This window comes from Spermophilus citellus (assembly GCF_964194105.1).
Source record: "Spermophilus citellus genome assembly, chromosome: 4".
Classification (NCBI taxonomy): domain Eukaryota; kingdom Metazoa; phylum Chordata; class Mammalia; order Rodentia; family Sciuridae; genus Spermophilus; species Spermophilus citellus.
Window position 1 is genome coordinate 217,973,710 of NC_138185.1, and position 19,517 is coordinate 217,993,226.

At 53.2% G+C, this 19,517-nt stretch overlaps 1 protein-coding gene across 5 annotated transcripts in view; it reads right to left on the reverse strand.

The window, feature by feature from the left end:
* The window catches only part of CLMN (calmin), a 93,451-nt gene that overhangs the window by 22,514 nt on the left and 51,420 nt on the right, over positions 1-19,517 (reverse strand). For all 5 annotated transcript variants that reach the window (XM_081293576.1, XM_081293575.1, XM_081293574.1 and 2 more), the window contains exons 2-6: positions 12,271-12,332; positions 8,621-8,716; positions 6,324-6,407; positions 1,943-2,035; positions 508-698 (exon numbers count right to left, since the gene is read on the reverse strand). In XM_081293576.1, the coding sequence (XP_081149702.1) occupies positions 508-698; positions 1,943-2,035; positions 6,324-6,407; positions 8,621-8,716; positions 12,271-12,332 (526 nt within the window). The remainder of the gene's footprint in view (positions 1-507; positions 699-1,942; positions 2,036-6,323; positions 6,408-8,620; positions 8,717-12,270; positions 12,333-19,517) is intronic.

The window sequence follows — 19,517 nt, forward strand, 5'->3', positions numbered from 1 at the left end:
GCCACTCGTGAGGTGGCACCGACTATCGTTATTACTATGAATAAAACAACAATTTAAAAAGTGAGGGGCAAGGGAGGGAATTCTGCCAGGCATCAATTCCCTCAGCTGCTGGCCCGGGGTATGCTGGGGGCTGGCGCTTCACTCTGGTTCACCTATCTCAGTTTTGAGCAGGCCAAACCTGACCTTGACTATGTTACCGCCCATGTTGTTACTTCTATAAAGTAGATACAAACTCTGAAAGACACCCAAGAGATAAGCCATTTGGGAGTTGGCGCGGCGACAGCCCCTCTGAGTTCCATTCAGATCCTCTCATCAGCTCTGTGTGCAGACACCGCTAAGCACAGTGCTCCCTGCTCTGAAGGCACACAGGAAGCATCTGCATGGGCACAACTGGCATCTTAAGAGCTGGGAACTCCCCTCTTCTTCGCCTCTCCAGGGAAGGGGACCCTCCTCCCTTGGCCTGAAAACCCCTCATTAACTGTACAGTGGGCAGAGGGCCCAGCTTACTTCCTTGTTTTTCTCTGTACCCATGCCAACAGGGTCTTGATGGCCTTCCTCTGGTCTTTCACTGATATTGCCACGTTCCTCTCGGTGGTGGGTGTAGGTGGGTAGGAAGAGTCAGAATCTGTGCCCCCCGAGCCAGGTGACAGACTGGAAGATGGAGAGTTTCTGTTGAGGTTGCCCGTGAGCTCCTTAATCTAGAAAGAAAACAGCAGTTCAGACACCAGGGCCAGACAGATGCTCCCGGCGAGCAGCCCTGTGTTGACCTGCAGCTCTCGGACATGGCTGGAGGGACTGGCTCACGCAGAGCTGGTTCTCTGAAGGGAAGAAGCCTGTCTGACGGTGGCTGGTTGCTCTACTGGGGGTGTAGGTGCCCTCCAAGGGAAGGGTCAGCCCCTCCAGCAGCCTATGCTGCTCTGGCCAGCCTCCGCACACAAGGTCTTCCTGACCCGACTCCATGAACCCCCCTTTCCTTATCACCTGCCACTCCCAGGAGATATTTCAAGGCCACTGTCCCTGCTCAATAGAGTTCTGCTGCCTGGCTGTCCCTTTCTTCCAATCACATGCACTTAGGAGAAACGCAGAACCCCAAGCCTTGCCCCAGACCAACCTACGGAGTCTGAACCTGCATTTCATCCATTCCCCAGCGAATCTGAGAAATACTGCTCACACACACTCCTATTCACTCTTCAAAACCCGGCTCTGGTCCCTTCCTCCAGGAAGTCTGCCTCACTTCCCTGGCTCAGTTGAGGTCACTGCCCTGCTTGGGGCTCTTACATCACCAGGTCACACCTTGGTCATGGCTTGCACCCCAGAATTCCATAGCAGGGAGTGACCTGTCTGTGATCCCAGAGGGTTGAGAGGACAAGGGCCTCACAGGTCCAGGAGCTGGCATGCTGGAGAAACTCAACAGATATGTATCAAATGAACGAGTGAGGCTCTGGTCGGAATTACAGCCTTGACTTTTAACCATTTGTGATCATTTTAGCACCTCTTAGGATACTCCACAATAGGGTTCAGTAACTAACTCCTGCATAAAACACTAGACAGTGGACAAAGAGCCCTTGCACGTGGCTTTTCTGGCTGCTCACCACATTTTATGACCACTGCTCCCATTTCACAGTTGTGGATATTGAGGCTCAGAGATACAGAGACTTTCTTTTTAAGTTCAAGACTCACACAGAATGGGATCCAATTTTGTTTGTGCTTGTGTCTCTGGAAAGTAATCCTTATGCCAAAAGTTCAAGGAAATCTTTCGCAAGTGGATCATTTAATAATAAACCACTATTTTCTATTTCCAGTTCTATTTCAGTGAACAGCAAAGTCAAAGTCTGTAGCAACTGAGTCTCACTGACTCCCTTGAGCTGGACCCACACTGTTCTGTTGGTACTAAGTGGACTCAAGACCCTTATAGTGTGTTACAGAAAGGACATTATTTTACCTGGAAGAAGAGGATTATGTTCCATATGAGGCCAAGAACCAAAGAGGGGTTGCCGTCTGCTATTTCTGCCGCATCGATGCTAACCAGCTTAACCTGGAGAGAAGCAGTCCATCAGCTTACAGGGGGTTCCACGGAGGACCATCTCTGCTATTTTCTGTCATCCTCTTAAGCCTGTTTCTCTTGCTCACCCTGTGACATTTGGCACTGGCCAAGACCATCTCTCAGGGACACTCAGAATGCAGAAGCATATTTAATGAGCACATACACAGTGCTTTCCATGGGAGACACCATCAACTCAGTCTGTACTCATAGCAACCCTAGGAGGCAGGGGCTTCTATTAACCCTATAGTTCAGGAGGACATTTCAGAGAGGTTAAGTACAATGAGCCCAGGGCCACACAATTTGCAAGGTTTCATTCAGTAGATCTTTTCCAAGGATAAACGGCAGATGCCCAGGAGATCTGCTTGTAGGCTGCACCTCAGGTCACTGCGCCTCTGGATTGAGAGCACCCTTGGACAAAGACAGAACACCAGCAATCACAGACCCTGGGGGTGGGGTGAGGGAAGGGTAAGGCCACAGGAGATTAGAAATAGTGAGTTAAGATTGATAACCAGAGATTCTGTACCATTGCAGAACATTCTACTGACTGGTTACAATGTTTCCGTTGGTTACACTGTTTCCACTATAGAAATCCCTAAGGAATTACCTGCTTGATTTAATCACAGAATGATGCTCTTGGTAAAGTCCTAAGGCCAAGTGTGACCCCTGGATGGGCAGCACCATCACCTGGGAACTTTTAGAAATGCAAATTATCCCCTACACTGATCATCAGCTCTGCATCTCTCTGGGAAGGACCACATTGCCTTCTCTTTGCTGAACAATTCTGTAAAAATGTCTAAAACATCCTTCAGGGGGGAGAGAGGAGAAATAAGATAAGTCAAGATAAACCCCACCACCCCCACTGCAAAGTTCTGCCTGGGGCACCTGGGAAAGGAAAAATGAGGAGAACCATTACACAGATCTTTTCTTTCCCCACTTCTTTCCTCTCTCCTTTTCCATCACGGCTTTTCCAATCATCTAACACTGGACCCTGATCCTGTCTGTTTGCTGGGGGTTCCTGACACCGCCCGTCGGTGAGGCCTGGCTCACCTAATTGAGGGAGACTCCCGAGTCCCCTGGCTGACGTCGGTTTGGCAGGCTGATGCCAAGAATGTAATTCAGACAACACGGGCTCATCGCGGGCAGGCGGGAGGCCAGGAAGGAAGTTGTCAACATTGTGAATAACACAGCCAATCAAATTTGGGTCCCATATTCTGTCCCCATCCATCACAAGCACATGTCAACAGGACGGATCACTGGCCAGCCTTGGCTGCCCTTTCCCAAACCCTGGCTCCTGGCAGTCCCTGTTTTCATTCCAGTCCAGGGGAATCAAAGCAATCAGCCAGCCTGTCTTCCTCGTCTTTCCTCCCGCCTGGAGGAAGCCCAAGTGACAAGAGATGGCCACCTCCCTCTGAGCTGAGGTTCCAGAAGGAGAGAAAGGCAGAGCTGCCTTGTGGGGTGTCACGAATACGATGGCGTCCTGTCCCGAGAGAGGGGAGAGGAGAGGGCTGAGCAGGGAGCAGTGGCCCTTGGGAAAGCCATTTGGAGACTAAAACACTGTCCAGGGCCAAGAGAAGGTGGTGGCACCTAATGATCTCAGGGCCTAAAGAAGCAGATAGCCCAAAGGTTTTGGTTGCCTGGACATTTTTCATTTTGGGGGGAATGAGCAATGTAACAGCCCGACTTGAGTCTAGAGCTTCAGATACGGTTTCCCCTCTTCCTCTCAACTCAGCTGGGCTTACCAGACTGAAAGCAAATGGACCAGCTAACTGGTTTCTGGGGTTACTTCTCCCTCTGGGCTGGCACACCCGAGGTGCTGACCCGGGGCCTTGCTCCCTAATGGAGCAAGAGTTGCCTGCCAGTGGCGTTCACAGGTTAGTTCTTTCACGATCACAGTGCACCCATTTCACAGAGGAGGAAGCCAAGGCTCAGATCGAATGGCTTGCGGGAGGTCATGGGCCTGGTCCTGTGGGGCAACCCATTTCTGCCACCGGAGTCAACACTGTGATACTAGTGTGGGGAGGGTGGGCAGCTCTGTGAAGCCACGTCTGCACCCCGGAGCAAACACGACCTGGCTGCCCCTGGGATGCAGCCCCCAGCTCTGGGAACTGCTTTGGCTCACCAGAGCCAGTGAGGGCTATCTTCCTGGAGCAGGGACAGCAGGACAGGGAGGAGCCACAGGGCCCCTGAGTACTCTGTGGATTCTGGGAATGGCCAGCGGCTACATCTGGAAGCCCTGTTTGCATCTGTCCCCCTCACTGGTGGGCATCTTCCCGCTGGGCCACTCACTCATCCCACCTGCCTGTTAAAGGGGCCAAACTAGGCACAAAGCTGACATGCACCACCCTGGGGATTTCCCCAGATTTGTACTGTAATTGAAGACCAGAGGAGCCATTAATGGCCTATCGTACAGGAAGGCATTGTGGAAAACAGTTCAGGAAAGATTTACACATGGACTATGAAGGCCAGGCCTTCCTGAGCCTCGGCCTTGTGCTTTCCCATCCCCTGGGAACAACTCCCAGCCCGCCTCCCCAGGCTCAGCCTTGCGTCCTAGACTCTGCAGGATCACAGCTTCTCTGCCAAGTGAGGCCTCTTCTTCCTGACCCCAAGTGTCCTGAAGGCTCAGAGGCACTTCTAATGCTGCTGTGTTTCCAACATGGGGTGCAGTCCCAGGCCACGGGCAACACATGGTAAATGGTCCCAGGGGCCTGTAGAAAGCAAGCCTACTGCCTACCCCGGGGGTGAGGATATGCTCAGGAAGAGGGTTCACCACATCACGGGGGACTCATCCGTGTGGGCAGTCAGCACAGGAGAAGTGCATTTCAAGGTCAACTAAGGCGGAAGGAAGAGCAAGGAGTACCTCAGACAGTTGCTCCAAGGCCTCAAGCTGTCCCAAGTACAACGTCCCTGTGGAATGCAGGGTAGGCACTGCGACAAAGATAAGGCTGACCCCGACACAGAGGTGGGTGTCACAGTGAGCAAAGCCCATCAAGAGCGGGGAGTGGCAAGAGCTCCCCAGTGAGCCCTATTCTGGGCCCAGTAGGCTTTGCTTCTGTCACCTACTTAGAGAGGTATGTAATTTCCCCACAGTTCCTGGAAGTGAGTGAGTGACCACGGGCTCCAGGGGCTGATCCATGTTCACGTTCAAGCTCAGGGTGTGACTAGCTCTGCAGACAGGAGGCTTTCAATAGATGTAGGTGATGCCTGATTTTTAAACAGCTTCATTGAGAGAGAAGCGATGTCTGTTCCATGCACCCCCCTAAAACACTGGATTTAGCGGTGTTTAGTGTAGGCACAGGTGCGGGGAATTTTAAAACATCTTCGCTGCCTCTAAAAGAAGCTCCATACCCTCTCTCTTCACCTTGTTCCTCTGCCTCCCCCAGCCCTTAGCGACCACTACTGCACTTTTATCTCTAGAAGTTTCCCTGTGCTGGGCATGTCACATGAATGGAATCACATACTGAGCACTCTTACTCCCAGGCTGTAGGGGGCCACCTAGAGGCAGAGGGGCAGGAAAGTGGGGTCAGCCCTCACAGATCCTCCAGGTGGGCTCTGCAGCGATCCTGGCACCTGGCATCCCTGGGCACCATCCCCCATTCTCCAGGCTTTCCGTTCATTCCATGAGCTACTTGGCATCCTTTCAACAAATTCCCTTCTGCTGAAATCAGCCACCATCAGCCTCTGTGACTTACCCGAGGACCCAGATGAACCAGATGTCAGGATAAAGTTTTAGCTGAAGACTTTTTTTCTTTTTTTTTTAAACTTAGATTAATTGCTGAAATCTAATGAAACTAGAGCTTTGGAATTTCAACCCTCTAGGGCCACCCTAACTCATCTGCAAGGGATCCAAACACAGAAAAGATGGATTCAGCCTCCAGAGTCCTATCAAAGAGGAAGGGAGGCTAAGATGTCCCCCAGTACCCTTCACCCCCTCTCCTTCTTTGTTTTTGTCATATTCTAAGTTCTAAGAGAAAGCTTTACCCTCTTAGAAATGCAAAGGTCAACTAAATTCCAAAGATCTGAGAGCCAGTCAGCAGCCCCGCCCTCCCCCAGGCTGGCTGAGCATTGAGTTCCAAAGCTGGTAGACATGGGGTGGGGTGGGCGGAGTGGGGCAGTGTCCCCCGTGGATGGATGATCTGATTGCCATTCACTGGAGCTCAGTTTACTTTGGCCATGCTAGCCCGATGCCCTGTTCACATTTCGTGACCAGCACTGGACTTCCCGCAAGTCCTTCCAGTCACAGGACAAGCTCCCATTCACAAGAGGAGCTCCAAACACTTACATTGCTATCTTCCAAAAACTTAAGAGCTTTCGCTATGTTGTTCAGCCGAAAAATACGATGTGATGAGGACTTGTATTCATGCAGCTGTAAAACAGAAGGAGAGGAACCAGTTAACCCACCCATGCATCGGGAGGCCCCAGAGTGGCAGGGGATGGGGTGTCATGCTTCTCTTCTTCTTCACCCTTTTCACATGAATTTCTGGAGAAAGTTAGGGGCCTGTGGCTAAAACCCACCTGGACTTCATCCAACCCCCTCCATTTGCATCTTGGGGTGTGCAAATGGAACATCAGGGACCCTCAACAGTCAGCCTTGTGCGGAACCTGGGACTTAACTCACTGGAGCTGGCGAATGTGAGGGACCCAAGTAAGTCTCCAAGGGACAAATCTGTCCAATTTCTCTCTTCCAGCCAGCTCCTGGCTTGTTGGAATCCCCTCTCCTCCAGAGACCGGCAATAACATGCTCTCCTCGCTGCAGGGACACTCTAGTGGGGACAATGAGCTGTCCTGCATTACCACTCAGCTGCTAAATCATCCAGCCCGAGCCCTCCCTGGTGGCAGCAGATGTTTCTGGTTTGGGCCAAGAGCTTTGTGGGCCGTTATCTCAGGTGGAGAGAGAGAGAGAGGCCTGCAGAAGCTAAGATTCTGACAACACCCCAGGGTAGGGCCCCCTTTGGAGGCTCCTGTGCTTCCTGGGAAGCATGTGCCACTTCAAGGCCAAGCTAACGGGGAGGCTGAGGCCTGCTCTTGGCTCCTGAGGACGAGGACAGAGACCCCACCAAGGCCACCACGGGGGCTGCTGCCCGTGTTCTGACACCCGAGTGGGGAGCCTGTGTCACTGGGAGTGCAGAACAAGGGGCCAGAGCACAGTTTCTCACGCAGCCTTCTGGGGCCCTTGCTGCTGGCTCCCTGGAGACCTGCTAAGAAGCCAAATACTATTTCTGCAGCAATGGGTTCGCCCTTCACTAGAATTCTTTGCCTGTCCCCACACGGTCCCTCTGAGCGACGGGCATCTCCTCCTCTGCTATTGGGAAGGCACAGGTGGGAGGGGTCGGTGAGAGCCCAGCCACGCTTGACCCGAGAACAGCAGTGGGGGCTCTGACGGAACAGCCCCGAGCAGACGCAGAAGTCCTTGCTGGCTGGGCTACGTCCCGGAGGCACGACGTGTCACCAAGGCCAATCCAAACACTGGAGTCTAGAGCAACATTTTGAGCCTCCACACGACTGGGGCTTTGGACTGGATCCCCCTCAGGGAACATGTGGCAATATCTGGATGTTTTTGGTCACTGTACCAAAGGGTGCTAGTGGCACTCAGTGGTCAGACACTCAACATCCTGAGGTACACAGGACACACTGCACAACAAGCACTATCTGCCAGAGACCCACTCTAGGCGGAGGAGAAAAAGAACCTCTCTGTGAGAAGCAGACACTCGGACCACGGAGAGGAATGAATGCCCACATCAGTGGACATCCTTCAAGGTCAGTGCTATTTAAAAGAATGTTCTAGAAGCCAGCAGTTCTAGCGCTAGCCTCAGGTTAGATCACAGAATTTGGTTGGTAAACATCCTTCAATTTTTCTGATTCTTGGCTGTTATTCTGGTTAATAACTGGCTAGCTGCACTTTAATTTCTAGTTCCAATTTTTACCCATCACAGGTGTGCGGTAAACACTGGGCATTTACTTATTTACTTACTAAGATATATTGGCTTTTTAAAAAAGATATGGCTTAGCTACAGGTTTACATCACACTGATAAGGAGAGTCGCCCTTCTGTGTGTCTGACTGTAGGACTTTCGCACCTCCTGGCGCGTGTGCACTCCATCTGCCCCTGTGGTCATCTCTGGAGCTTAAATACCCCCCAAAGGCTGAAGGCCTGGTTGCAAGCCTGTGAGGCTCCCAGAGGTGCTGGAACCTTTTACAGGCAGAGCCTAGTAGGCAGAAGTGTGGTCACTGGGAGTTTATCCATAAAGGGGACACTGGGACCTCAGCCTCTCCCTCCCTCCCTCCCTCTCTCTCTCTCTCTCTCTCTCTCTCTCTCTCTCTTTCTCTCTCTCTGCCTCCTGGCAGCCCTAGGTGAGCGTCTGCACTGCCATGCGCTCCCACCCTGAAGTTCTGCCTCATCTCAGTCCCAAAGCAACGGGGCCAAATGACCTTGGCCTGAAACCACGAGCCAGATAAACCTTCCTCCTCACAGGGGCTTGTCAGAGCCACCGAGGGCCAGCACCTGTCTACTGGACAGAACCCTTCGGCACTGCTTCCCCGTGCACCTTATTTCCTCCGGATCCTTCTGTAACATACGTACCAGGTTTCGCCCAGACAGGACTTCTAACAAAGCCATTAGGATTTTGCCATCTTGTATATCAACGAATAGGTCTGTAACTTCTAGAGGTGGGTCACACTGTGGAGCATGGGGAAAGAAAGCAGCCGATTAGTGCCTGTATAATCCACAAAACTATGTCAGAGATGCAGGTTTCAGTTCGAGAGAAGGCTTCCAGACATCCAGGTCTGTCTCTAGGCAGAAAGCCCATCCAAGGGAGTAAGAGGCCCGTCCCCTGGAGGTGACTCCTGGGCAGCACTCACACAGCCACCTGGCAGGTCAGCTGTGCAAGAGATTCAGCAACAGGAGACTAATTCAGTAAGTGATCTTGGGGATCCTCCAAGCCGGAGATCTCAGACCCCAGAGTTGATCACATCCATGTTTCTACTTACAGTTAGAAAGAAATGGCATGTCCTGATAGCCTTTGGATTTGGGAAAACCAAGGCTCAAAGAGGATGGGTGAGAGATCCAGCGTTTGGTTAAACAGCCCTTTGGTAAAATTCTGCTCCCTGCATCAGGCCATGATGGTGAGACTCAAGTGTACCTCAGATCTGCACTGGGTTAGCTGCACTCTAGCCTCAGGCTGGGTATTGGCAAGGTCCCCCAACCTTCAGACGCTCCTGTCTCCAGATGTGCACCCGCCTGAGGGTCTGTCAACTAAATGAACTTGATAATAACTCCTCTGATGTGGCATGGTGGGGACTCCCCCCCATATACACATTTTTTTTCTTGGTGCATTATAGTTGTACATACTGATGGGACTCGTTGTTACATATTAGAACATGCACATGATGTAACAATATAATTTGGCCAATATCCCTCCCCAGCACTTCCCCCTCCCTTGGTGCCTACCACTCTTTGTTCACTTTCCTCTTCTGAGCTCCCTTTGATTTTTAAGAGATCTACCCCATGGTGGGGACTTATTATAATAACATCATGGAGCAGGGTCAGAAAACCTGCATTCTTCAGGGGCTCCAGGAGAATTCCATTTGGGAATGGGATTTTGGCCAGTTGAGAGTGGTTAGTCTGGGTGCTCTCTTTGCTCCTGGCGACAAAGGAAGGGCTGAGCTTTCACATAGGAGGCATGAGTAATGGGATGCAGTGACCCTGGGTCCTGGCAGCCCTAGCTAGCCAGAGACCCCAGGTGGGAAAAACCTTGGCGACACAGTGGAACTGTGTCACCCTTCTCCTTTGGGAAAGCCCTCTTTCTTTCCATCAAGCCTTGGAAGGACTGTGCTTTATTTTTTATTAGGGGAAAGCAGCATTTCCTTACCTTTTATACGAGTCCCTGTGCCCCCAGTTAGTCAAAACACAGGGCGATTCCACCCACAGGTGCACAGAAAAAGGTTCTGCTTCAAGGGCAACAGCAACTTTGAACCAAAAGGCAAACTATTTTCTTTGCAAACTCCCCCAGCTCCTTGGGCACATTCCACACCAAACACGACAGCCTCGGGTGACTGTGGCTCTTACAGAAATGTGATTCCTGCTAACTCGAGGCAGAAAGGAGACACCCGAACCAAACCCCCCTGATGAATGGACTAACAAAATTTCCAGTTACCGGCCCTGACCGGGGCCGGGCCTGACTCTGGAGTTCAACCTAAAGAATAATTTCCATTGGCAGTTCCTGTAAGTGCCTCCGCCACGACATCAAACAGGGCCTTGGCCGGGGTCCATCCTGCGGGGTGGCAGGGGGAGGCGTTGAAACCGCTCCAGGGAAAACAGTCCCAGCCTGACCGGTCCAGGCTTCAGGAGATGGGTATGGCCGAGTCCACTGCACCCCCAGGGCTTTCTGCATGATCTAACTCCTTCGGTAAATGAGGGAATTTTTCCAGAAGCCAGAGACTCAGTAAATATTCCTGACAGCCTTCAAATTGCAGTTAAGCCCAATTCACCAAGGAGTTCCTGGTTCCCGCCCATGAAAGGCTGCTCTTGAAAGTCTCAGGGTTGGAACATGGCTGTTAATTTTCCCCTGTTTGTTATGCTTCAGGTTCAGGTGCTATGGGATTTATCTACAGGGAAGCCGCTACCCACCTGCCCCGAGAAAGGGGCAGGAAGTTGGCAGAGGAGAGAATCCTTGGAATGATAGCTGCTGGCACAGGTTCACTCCGGGTGGCGAGGAAGTGCAGGAGGTGTCCCTGGCCCTGGATGAAGCTCTGTTCTTTTCTGTGTTTATTTATTTACAAATAATTTTGTAAAGAAAGAGTGACAGAAATCCTCCCTGGCTCTCCTTGGCCCCGCAGCAGGAGTCTCAGCCACCATGGCGCACGTCAGGCACCTCACTGTAGAAGCAGCGCTGAAGGTGCACCAAGAATCCAGGCCAGCGGCAAATGACCCCTAGTGCTTCCTGCATGATAAGGAAGCGCTTTATCCACAGGGTTCAGCTCACAGCCCTGTGTCGCCCACATGCAGCAGGGAGCAGAAGTCCGGTGGTCATGTGCCTGCTCGGGAGATATTCTAGCCTAAAGGCGAACTGTATGAATCAGAATTTCAGTCAAGAGTTCTGATTCCCAAGATCCACACTGACTTTCTCTGTTTTCTAATCATTCAATGACCTCCGCTAAGCGCAGAGAGCCGTTGCTCTAGCACATTTAAAAGGAGAGAGGAGAAAGGAGACACACTGGGTCCCATAAAGTGGAGTGTCACCAGCTTCCAACAGAAATGAGACCCTGGCTGGTCTTCAGCACCAGAGAGAGGAAGTTGGAAGAGGGGAAGTCGGCGACATGAATCCTGAAAAACTCAGCTGAGAAAAACAACGCCCCATCCTGCAGCTCCAGCCCACGCAGGACACCTTAAGGAGGGTCTGGGCCTCCGCTGGCCCCTCTGAGCCTTGCATCCAGAAATGAGCGTCTCCCCTCCCCCTCCCCAGCCCTCCCCTCCCCCCTCTGGTCTGCAGCCCCTCCTTTGATCTGGGGCTGGCTTTGGTCTGATGTGTACAGGTGCAGTCCACAGAGAAAATGCAACTCAAAAGGGAAGGGCCAAAAGACGTAAGGAAGAGAGGCAGGGAGGGCCGCTGAGCCCAATACCCAGCAGAAGCCGTGCGACACCAGGTCTGGGTGCCTGGTTTCCCCCTTCTAACTGGACAGAGGGAATCCGGGCTGCTGGGAGGACTAATGAAGCTCCTGCTGGTGCCTGGTACTAAGCATGATTGGTGTGGGTGAAGCACATCATAGGGGCAGGCAACTTCTCTCATCAATGGGAATGTCATGTCACTAGTCTGGCTTCGAAGAAAGACACATGCAGGGCTCTTGCACAAAGCAGCCCAATGCCTGCAGATGGCTCTTAACGTGTCCCACGGTGGATGCCAGGATGCTCCTAAGTGTCTGAGGCACAGGTGAGGCCTTCTTGGCTGTGAGACTGTGCAGGGTTTTCAATATCAAATGCCTCCTGCCATTTGCTTCGTGGATCCAACCTCCCGGCCCAGCTAGACTGATGATCCCAGGAAGACAAACTGTGTCTTATCTCTGTGCTCCCGACACCAAGTGTGGGACCAGCAGTGCAAAGCCCTCGAAGCCCTCGGGAATGTTTAAACTGAACAACTTCAGAGAACAGCCGCCATCTCCTCCTGGCTGGTCGCTCATCTGTAAACTCGGGTATGGATCAATCTATGGCTTGACAATCCCCCGGGGCCCACTCACCTTTTCCAGATGTAGATTTATCCATCGAGTAAAAGTCCTCTTCTGCACATTTTCCCTCTCAACTGAAAACAAAGAATTGCCATTAGTGGGACAGCAGGGGACAAATGGCAGGGAGGCCTGCAGAATCCTGCCCTCCCCCTTCCCAGGGGACATTTCATGCAGTCTGCAGAAAGAGCCCTGTGGTGTCCCAGGTCAGAACAGAGACTTCCAGAAGGGGGTCGGCAAGGGCTTATGTGACACCCTGAGCCCATTTCCCCAGCCCCAGCCCTGAGCAAATGTGTAACCCACGAATTCAGACACAGGACAAAATGTTCTACGCGACTGGCCGTGAGCACCTGGACCTTTGACTCTGCAGGATCAGAAGCGCTGGTGGGAAAATACAAGCGAAGCCCCCGGTGGTGGTGCTGCTGCAGGGTCGCCTGGTGCAGACACAGGCCTGAGTACATACAGGGGAGGTGGGCTGGGGTGGGGTCGACGATTAGGAATTAGGACGAGGCCTGGAATGTGCCAGGGAGTGTTGGGAGAATTTGACAGCCGTGGGTCAGGTCAGCACTGTCATCTCTGGGCTTTGTGTGATGGGGTCAGCCACCCACCCCCGTCCCCAGTCTGCACACTGAGGATAAGCAGCCCAACCCCCGGGTGCCATGAGGACACTTGGGCTCCTGCAATACCATGCGCAGCCCAGTCCCTGCTACAATGGCCACTCATTTTTGGTAGCTACTGTTTTTAGACCCAGGAAGGGAGAATGCTGCAGCCACCTGCTTCTGCACCTCGGTGACAGAGGACACAAACCAGGACCGGGTGCCTTTGTCTCGGGAAGGATGCTGCCCAGCTGGGCTTCTTGGCAAAGTTCTCACCATGAAGGGCCACTGCCACCACTATCCCTTCCAAGCGGTTTGTTTACATGAATCTGAACCTTACAACCCCTGTGCCAAGTGGAAACTGCTGTTCTACAGATGAACCAATGGGCTCAAAGGGGCCCAGAGTTTGCCCAGGGCATCAGTGGGAGAGAGGCCAGGGTCGCCCTCAGGACTGTCGGCCAAACAGCCGGTGCCCTGCCAACGGAACCAATGACTACAAAGGAGTCTGATAGAAACCACAGAGCCAATGAGCACGAGGCAATGAGCCCGTGCTGCGAGGCAGACGCCGAGCCGGGCCCTGAACAGGCATCAAATTGTTAATCCTCACTAGGGCCCCAAGGCAGGCACCAGGACGACCTTCAGATGGGACACCCGGGCACAGGGAGAGGCCATGCTTGGCCAAGATCACGCCATCAGTAGGGTCATCCTCTCTATTTTACAGATGAGGAAACTGAGGGGCAAATAGTAGGTGGCCAAGCTGGGGCGCTGGGTGCTGAGCTCCTGCTCCCGCCCCAGCTCCATGGCTGTGGCCATCTCAGGGCCCTCGGGGACCCGGCCTGTGTTACCAGGGAGGGTCCTGGAGCAGTGGCCTGCAGCGGCTGCCTCTCAGCACCAAGCTGCCACCTCTCTCAGGAAGTGTCCCTGAAGTGTCCAGACGACGCCTCAATTACTAAGCTCTGGATTTCAACATATGGGAAGAACAAATCACAGATGCCTAACACCATCTCACACTTCTCTGGCAATAAGAGCACGAGCCAATTTATCTCCTGGAGGAGAAAACAGGCCACGGCTTTCTGTAGCGACTACGGCGCCTTTTTCCTCTTGGCCTCATAATGAGGTAGATAGCGACGCCCATAAATCAAATTTTAATATTGTGCCTTTCAATCTTCTTAATTGAAGAGCCAGCAGACAGTAATTATGCACATAACTGTTTTTCTCTCATTTTCCTCCTTTTCTGAAGTGAAGGTCGCTGGCTCTAGGCATGAGAAGGAAAGATCTGACTCCAGCAAGCTGGGCTTCAGGGCTGGGACTGGGGGGAGGAAGGAAAGAAGCTGACAGAAATGCGAAGAGGGGCGCAGTTTGCTGAGACTGATGAGTCACAGAATCTCAGAGACTGCTGGAAGCTTGGACTGTATCTGGTCCCAAGCCTCATTCGAGATCTTTCTGCACATACAGATCTGCCTCGTTCTCTTTGATGGCCACAGTGTTTGCCTGTCAGGGCGTTCTGCATCTTAGTTACCGTCCCCCACTTGATGGACATGGGGCTACTTCTACGTTTTCACTGTCACAAGCACAACAGCGAAGAGGTTCCTCCTATAAGCATCCTGGTACATGGACCTTCGTGTACGAATGTATAAATGTTATTTCTTACTCTCGACAACTAAAAGTGGAACTGTGGGGTCTTAGTGGTAGGCACATTTAAAAATTTAATAGCTACTTCCAAATTGCCCTCCCAAAAGGCTGCCCCAGTTTATACTCCCCCCCACCTGTCTTTAAACAAGTTTATGGGGACTGTAAAGTATTTACACACACATTCAAACATGCAGACTGGTTTCTCCATCTGGGCTCAGAAAGAGCAAAGTATACCTCTGAAACAGAGGTGCATTTAGTAGAAGTTGGTGAGAACCAGGTCAGGCTGCTACTTTAACTGCACTCGAAGGTGTAAATGAGGCGGTGGGTGTCTGCTGGTCTACACATGCCCTCTCCATCCACTCAGAGGTCCGTCCGTCCATCCATGCAGCCATCCATCCACTCCCCACCTGCCTATCTCTGCATCTCTCCATCCACCCTCCCTCCCAGCTGATATTTATGCAGTGACTACTCCATGCTAGGAACCATGCCAGGCTCCATGGGCAAAATCAACAGTGAAGAATTAAGCATCCATGGAATCTGCACTCCAAGAATTCACAGTCAAGCAGGAGAGAAAACATCGATGTCACAAGGCACATTTTGCAGGGAGAAATGAATTAGAAAAGTGGAGGGTGACGGGGATGGGAAGAGGTGACTTCACACCGCATGGAGTCCTCCCCCAGGGCCCTAAGAGGATTCCACGGGAGAACTGGGACCCAGAGGGGCTGGCAGAGATGGTGTGTGCAAACCCTGCCCTGATTCAGGGCACCTCTGGTGGCTTCATTTCTATTCTGGCCAAGACCAGTGGGTAAACCTGAGCACGGATCAACTCTGACAGCCATGCTGATCCCCAGGAGGGGCAGGTGACGACTAAAGGACATCAGAGGATGGGAGCTGAATCATAAATAGCAGATGAGTCTCAAGCTGAAATAGGGTGTGGAGACCATATTTTCAGGACCTGAAACTGGGACGCATGGCTCAATACACAGGAGAGAGACGGCGAGAACCCAAGGCTCACACAGAGCGACCTTGGGCAAGTTCACGACTTTCAAAATGCCTTTGCCTCCCTCTCCCTCTCCCTCTCCAGAACAAGGACAGCCCTGCCTGCCTCTCAGGAAGCTATGGAGACGGCATGAGATCACTCCAGAAAGCCTTGCAGCCTCCCCCCACCCCAGGCACTCTCCCAGTCCCCTGCCCCAGCGTCCCAGCGCCACGGACTTGGGGATTTTGTCTGGTGTCTCGACACCCAGGCCTGTGGCTCTCACATGGCCTTCTCTGTTTCAAACTACCCGCCCCCGTCCTCCAGACACTTCTACTCTGGCTTGCCAAGACTCCATAAACTTTATATAGTTTCCATAAATCCAACGGCCCCTTTTTTCCTAGCACGTTGTAAAGGTGTAGGAAACCATTTCTCGGGAAAGGCCTGGCTTTCTCACGGAGGGTTTGTGGGGCCCGGTGTGGGTTTACTGGGCAACAACAGAGTAATAACAGTGCTGTAAAGTCGCCATCCCTGCTCTGCCTGGCTGGCCGGGCTGCTGGAGAGCGGGCAGGTGGTCAGGGGGGCTGCCCAGGCCTGGGACTCCAAGGACCAAGGCAGAAAGGAGCGCAGGCCCAGCCTTGGGGCCCAACGCCACTGCCCAAATTCCCAGGTGTGACTCTCTAGCTCTGGCTTCACCAGGAACAGACCATCTGAAAACAGGAGGAGGGACATTCCTCTCTTTTCCAGGTGTCCAGTGACCAGCTTGGGAGTTGGAGCCACAGAGAGAAGGGCACTGCCTCTGGCAGATAAAGTGGATTCATTTGCACTTGTGCCCTCTTTTCCTAGATCCAGTTTCCTATACGGTATTTCCTTTATGCTGTCCTGCTCCTCCCTGCACGGGGGGGGGGGGGGGGGGGAAGGCTAGGTGGCTTCACCTGGTTACAATGGATTACAGGCTCATTGTAAAAACATGTACAAAAGCCTAGAGAGAAGGGTCTAAAATCTCCTGAAATTTCATTCTGCCCAGAAAAAACACACACAGCTAACACATGAAAGTACTCGTGCAATGTCAATGTAATGACTCAGTTTCTCAAAATGTGGCCCACAGAGCACCAGCATCCCCAGCTTCTGGAGTGATAGTTAGGATGAGTTCCTGCGCTCCACCTAAGGGTCACCCACACTCCTGGCAGAAGCAGCACTTAACCAGCTTGGCGGTGGACGGTGCCACTTGTTGGCAGGAGGAGACCATTAGCACACTGGCTTGGTCCTCTGGGCAGAGCAGCCAGTGCCAATGGGCGTGTCAGCCTGGTGCAAGAGGACCAGGCTATCTGAGCCAGGTTCGCAGGCTCCACCCAGGCCCATCGACGGGGACAGGGCTCCCAGATTCCATGCTTAAGACCATTCAGTGAGGTATCACACAGGGTATGGCTTTGGGGCACCAAGCAAGAAAAGAGTCATTTCCTATCTGTTTTCTGCAGGGGTGGGAGTGGCTTTGGTCACTAAAGTCCTGGAAGAGAAGCGTTTTGGCTTGGGCGGCCTGCAGATCAGAATGTCGGGAGAGTTGAGACCACATTTTTATAGCTTCAGAGACGCTGTGGGGCAGAAGTCAGGAGAGGGACAAGGGTGAGCTACGACTCTGCTTATCTCCAGATTCCCAGTACACAGCTGGGGATGCAGGGCTGGGCTGGTGCAGACCCCAGGGCAGTGCCCCACTGCCTCAAGCTGCCACCAGGGCGAAGGCTCCAGGGCGAGGTGCAGAGTCGCTGGAGGACAAAAGGCCCACCTTCCCTCTGCGGTAGAAGAGGAAGCTGTGAATCAGCAAGCCCACCCCATCAGCCAGTGCTGTGAAGGCTCACAGCAAGGGTCTGGGGCGCCAGCGGAGGCCACGGCTTCCTGTGCAAAAGCTCCTACGTTTCTACAAAGCTGGTCTAGTACTGCCCCATTTCACAGATAAGGAGCCTGAGGCTCCAGGAGCTCAAGTACCGTGGTCACCCAGTGGAACACCAGGGTGTGAACTCAGACCGCCTGGGCTCCAGGCTGACACTTCCCTGGGATTGCAGGCCGGGGGACATCCTTCTGATGTGATCTCATAATCCCCTGGGGCGTCTGCTCCTCTGTCAGCCTGGTGGTCTCAATGCCCCAAACCCACCACCAGCAATTACTCCAACCTAGCGGCTTCCCTCCCCCTCCCCCATGCCACGATCGGCTTGGAATCCCCCAAGGTCCAGTGCTTGGCCACTGGTTGTCAACAACGACCCTGGCTCCCCGGGAGACGAGGCAGCACGTAAAGAGCATCCTGATTCTCACGACATGGGGCACCACTGGCATCCTACAGGTAGAGGCCGGGACGCCACTCAGCACCCTACAAGGCCTGGGTGCCCCGACAGCGCAGAACTGTCTGGCTCAGAGCATCAGCAGACCCCAGGGGGAGGAAGCCTCCGGGGAGCCCGTGGACCCACGGCCGCACAGGGCAGAGTGATCTCTCAGACTCCCTCCCATAGAACACAGAGAAGGGTGTAGAGAAGAGGGTTCTGCCAACAAGCCCTTCCGAGGGCCTGGACGAGGCCAGTTCTGCTGTCAGGGCCTCAGTTTCTCCGCCTGTACAATGGGAAACTTAGAGCTCCCTTTACTGCACCATGGGATGGCCGCCACTCTTCAGTGGGTCAGGCAGGTGGGGACGGTGTGCCAGCAGGAGACAGAGGAAGGGGCAGGGAGGGGAAGGATGAAGCACAGGGCAACAGGAGATGAGAAAGAGGTTACTGGGTGCTTTAGAGGTCTCAGCCCACAGGTGGCCAGCTTCACTGCTCTGGGCCCGAAGTGAGGCCGAACTTCACGGCTGCAGGTTGTGTTGGGGAAAGCAGCTCAGGACATGGCACCAGGAAGCAGAGGGAGAGCTCCCCTCACCATGGTCAAAACACGAACTCCACAGGCCGCCCCCACGACCCCCTTTCCCACCACGCCCTCCTGCCCACAGCCCCCCGCTCGGTCAATTCCTATCAGAGGATCAACATGCTGATTAGGTCACACTCTCGTAACCCAATCATTCCCCTCCAAGACTTTCTTGCATTGCCTCGGGGCACCTCATATCCAAACCAAAAAAGTGCTCCATAAACACAGCTAGTGCTCTACCATTAACTCTGGACAAATTACTAAACTCCCCTAAAGCTGACGGTCTTCTCTATAAAATAGAGACAGTGCTTCCCTCGGGGGCTGCTGAGGTGACGCAGCCTGTGCGTGCTGAAAGCTGTCAGGAAACAGACTCGCCCTTTACTATAGCTTACGGCATCTCAAGACGGGTCTGCAGGCCGTCGAGTGGCCTTCCTTTAGTGCTCCTGGTGGAGCCGGCTTCTTTCCACAGGTTCACCTGGCAGCCAGGGAGGCGAGAAGCCAGTTGGTTCCTCAAAGCTGGGTCATAACTTGGGGCAGCAGGGAGGGTGGAGCCCACCTGGACCCCATGTGTGAGTGTGTTGGGGGATCACCCACCCAGGACTAGGACAGCACAGTCATCTGGCAGACAGCAAGTGGCTACTGGATGGGAGGGTCATTTGAAGGTGAAAGGCCCCTGGCACCCTGGCTGTCTGGAAGGGTGGGGACGGCAGATGGCAGGAGGCTCCCGCTTTCCAGCCTTCACTTATGCTTTGTGCAGGAGTGAGACCCTGGCACATACCTGCTCCTGTCACACAGAAGCACAGGGACAGCTACAGCCTCTGCTGGTGACAGGCGCTGGCGGTTCCTCTGACACTCCCTGGTCCAGATATCTCTCACGTAAGCTCATCTCCAACCTGCCCTCTATCTGTGTGCCCTGCATCCAGGGTCCAATCACAGATCAAAACGATTCAGAAAGAAGACTGCATCTGTACCAGTCGTGTGCGGACTCTTTCTTGTCTAAACAACACAGCTAACAGCCATTTACACTGCACCGGGTGTTCAAAGCAATCTAGAGATGCCAGAGGAGCCAGGAGGATGTGTAGGTTCTGTGTAATACTACCCTGCTTTAGATCAGGGGCTTGAACACCCGGGGGTCCTGGAACCAACGCCCCCATACTGAGGGATGGCTG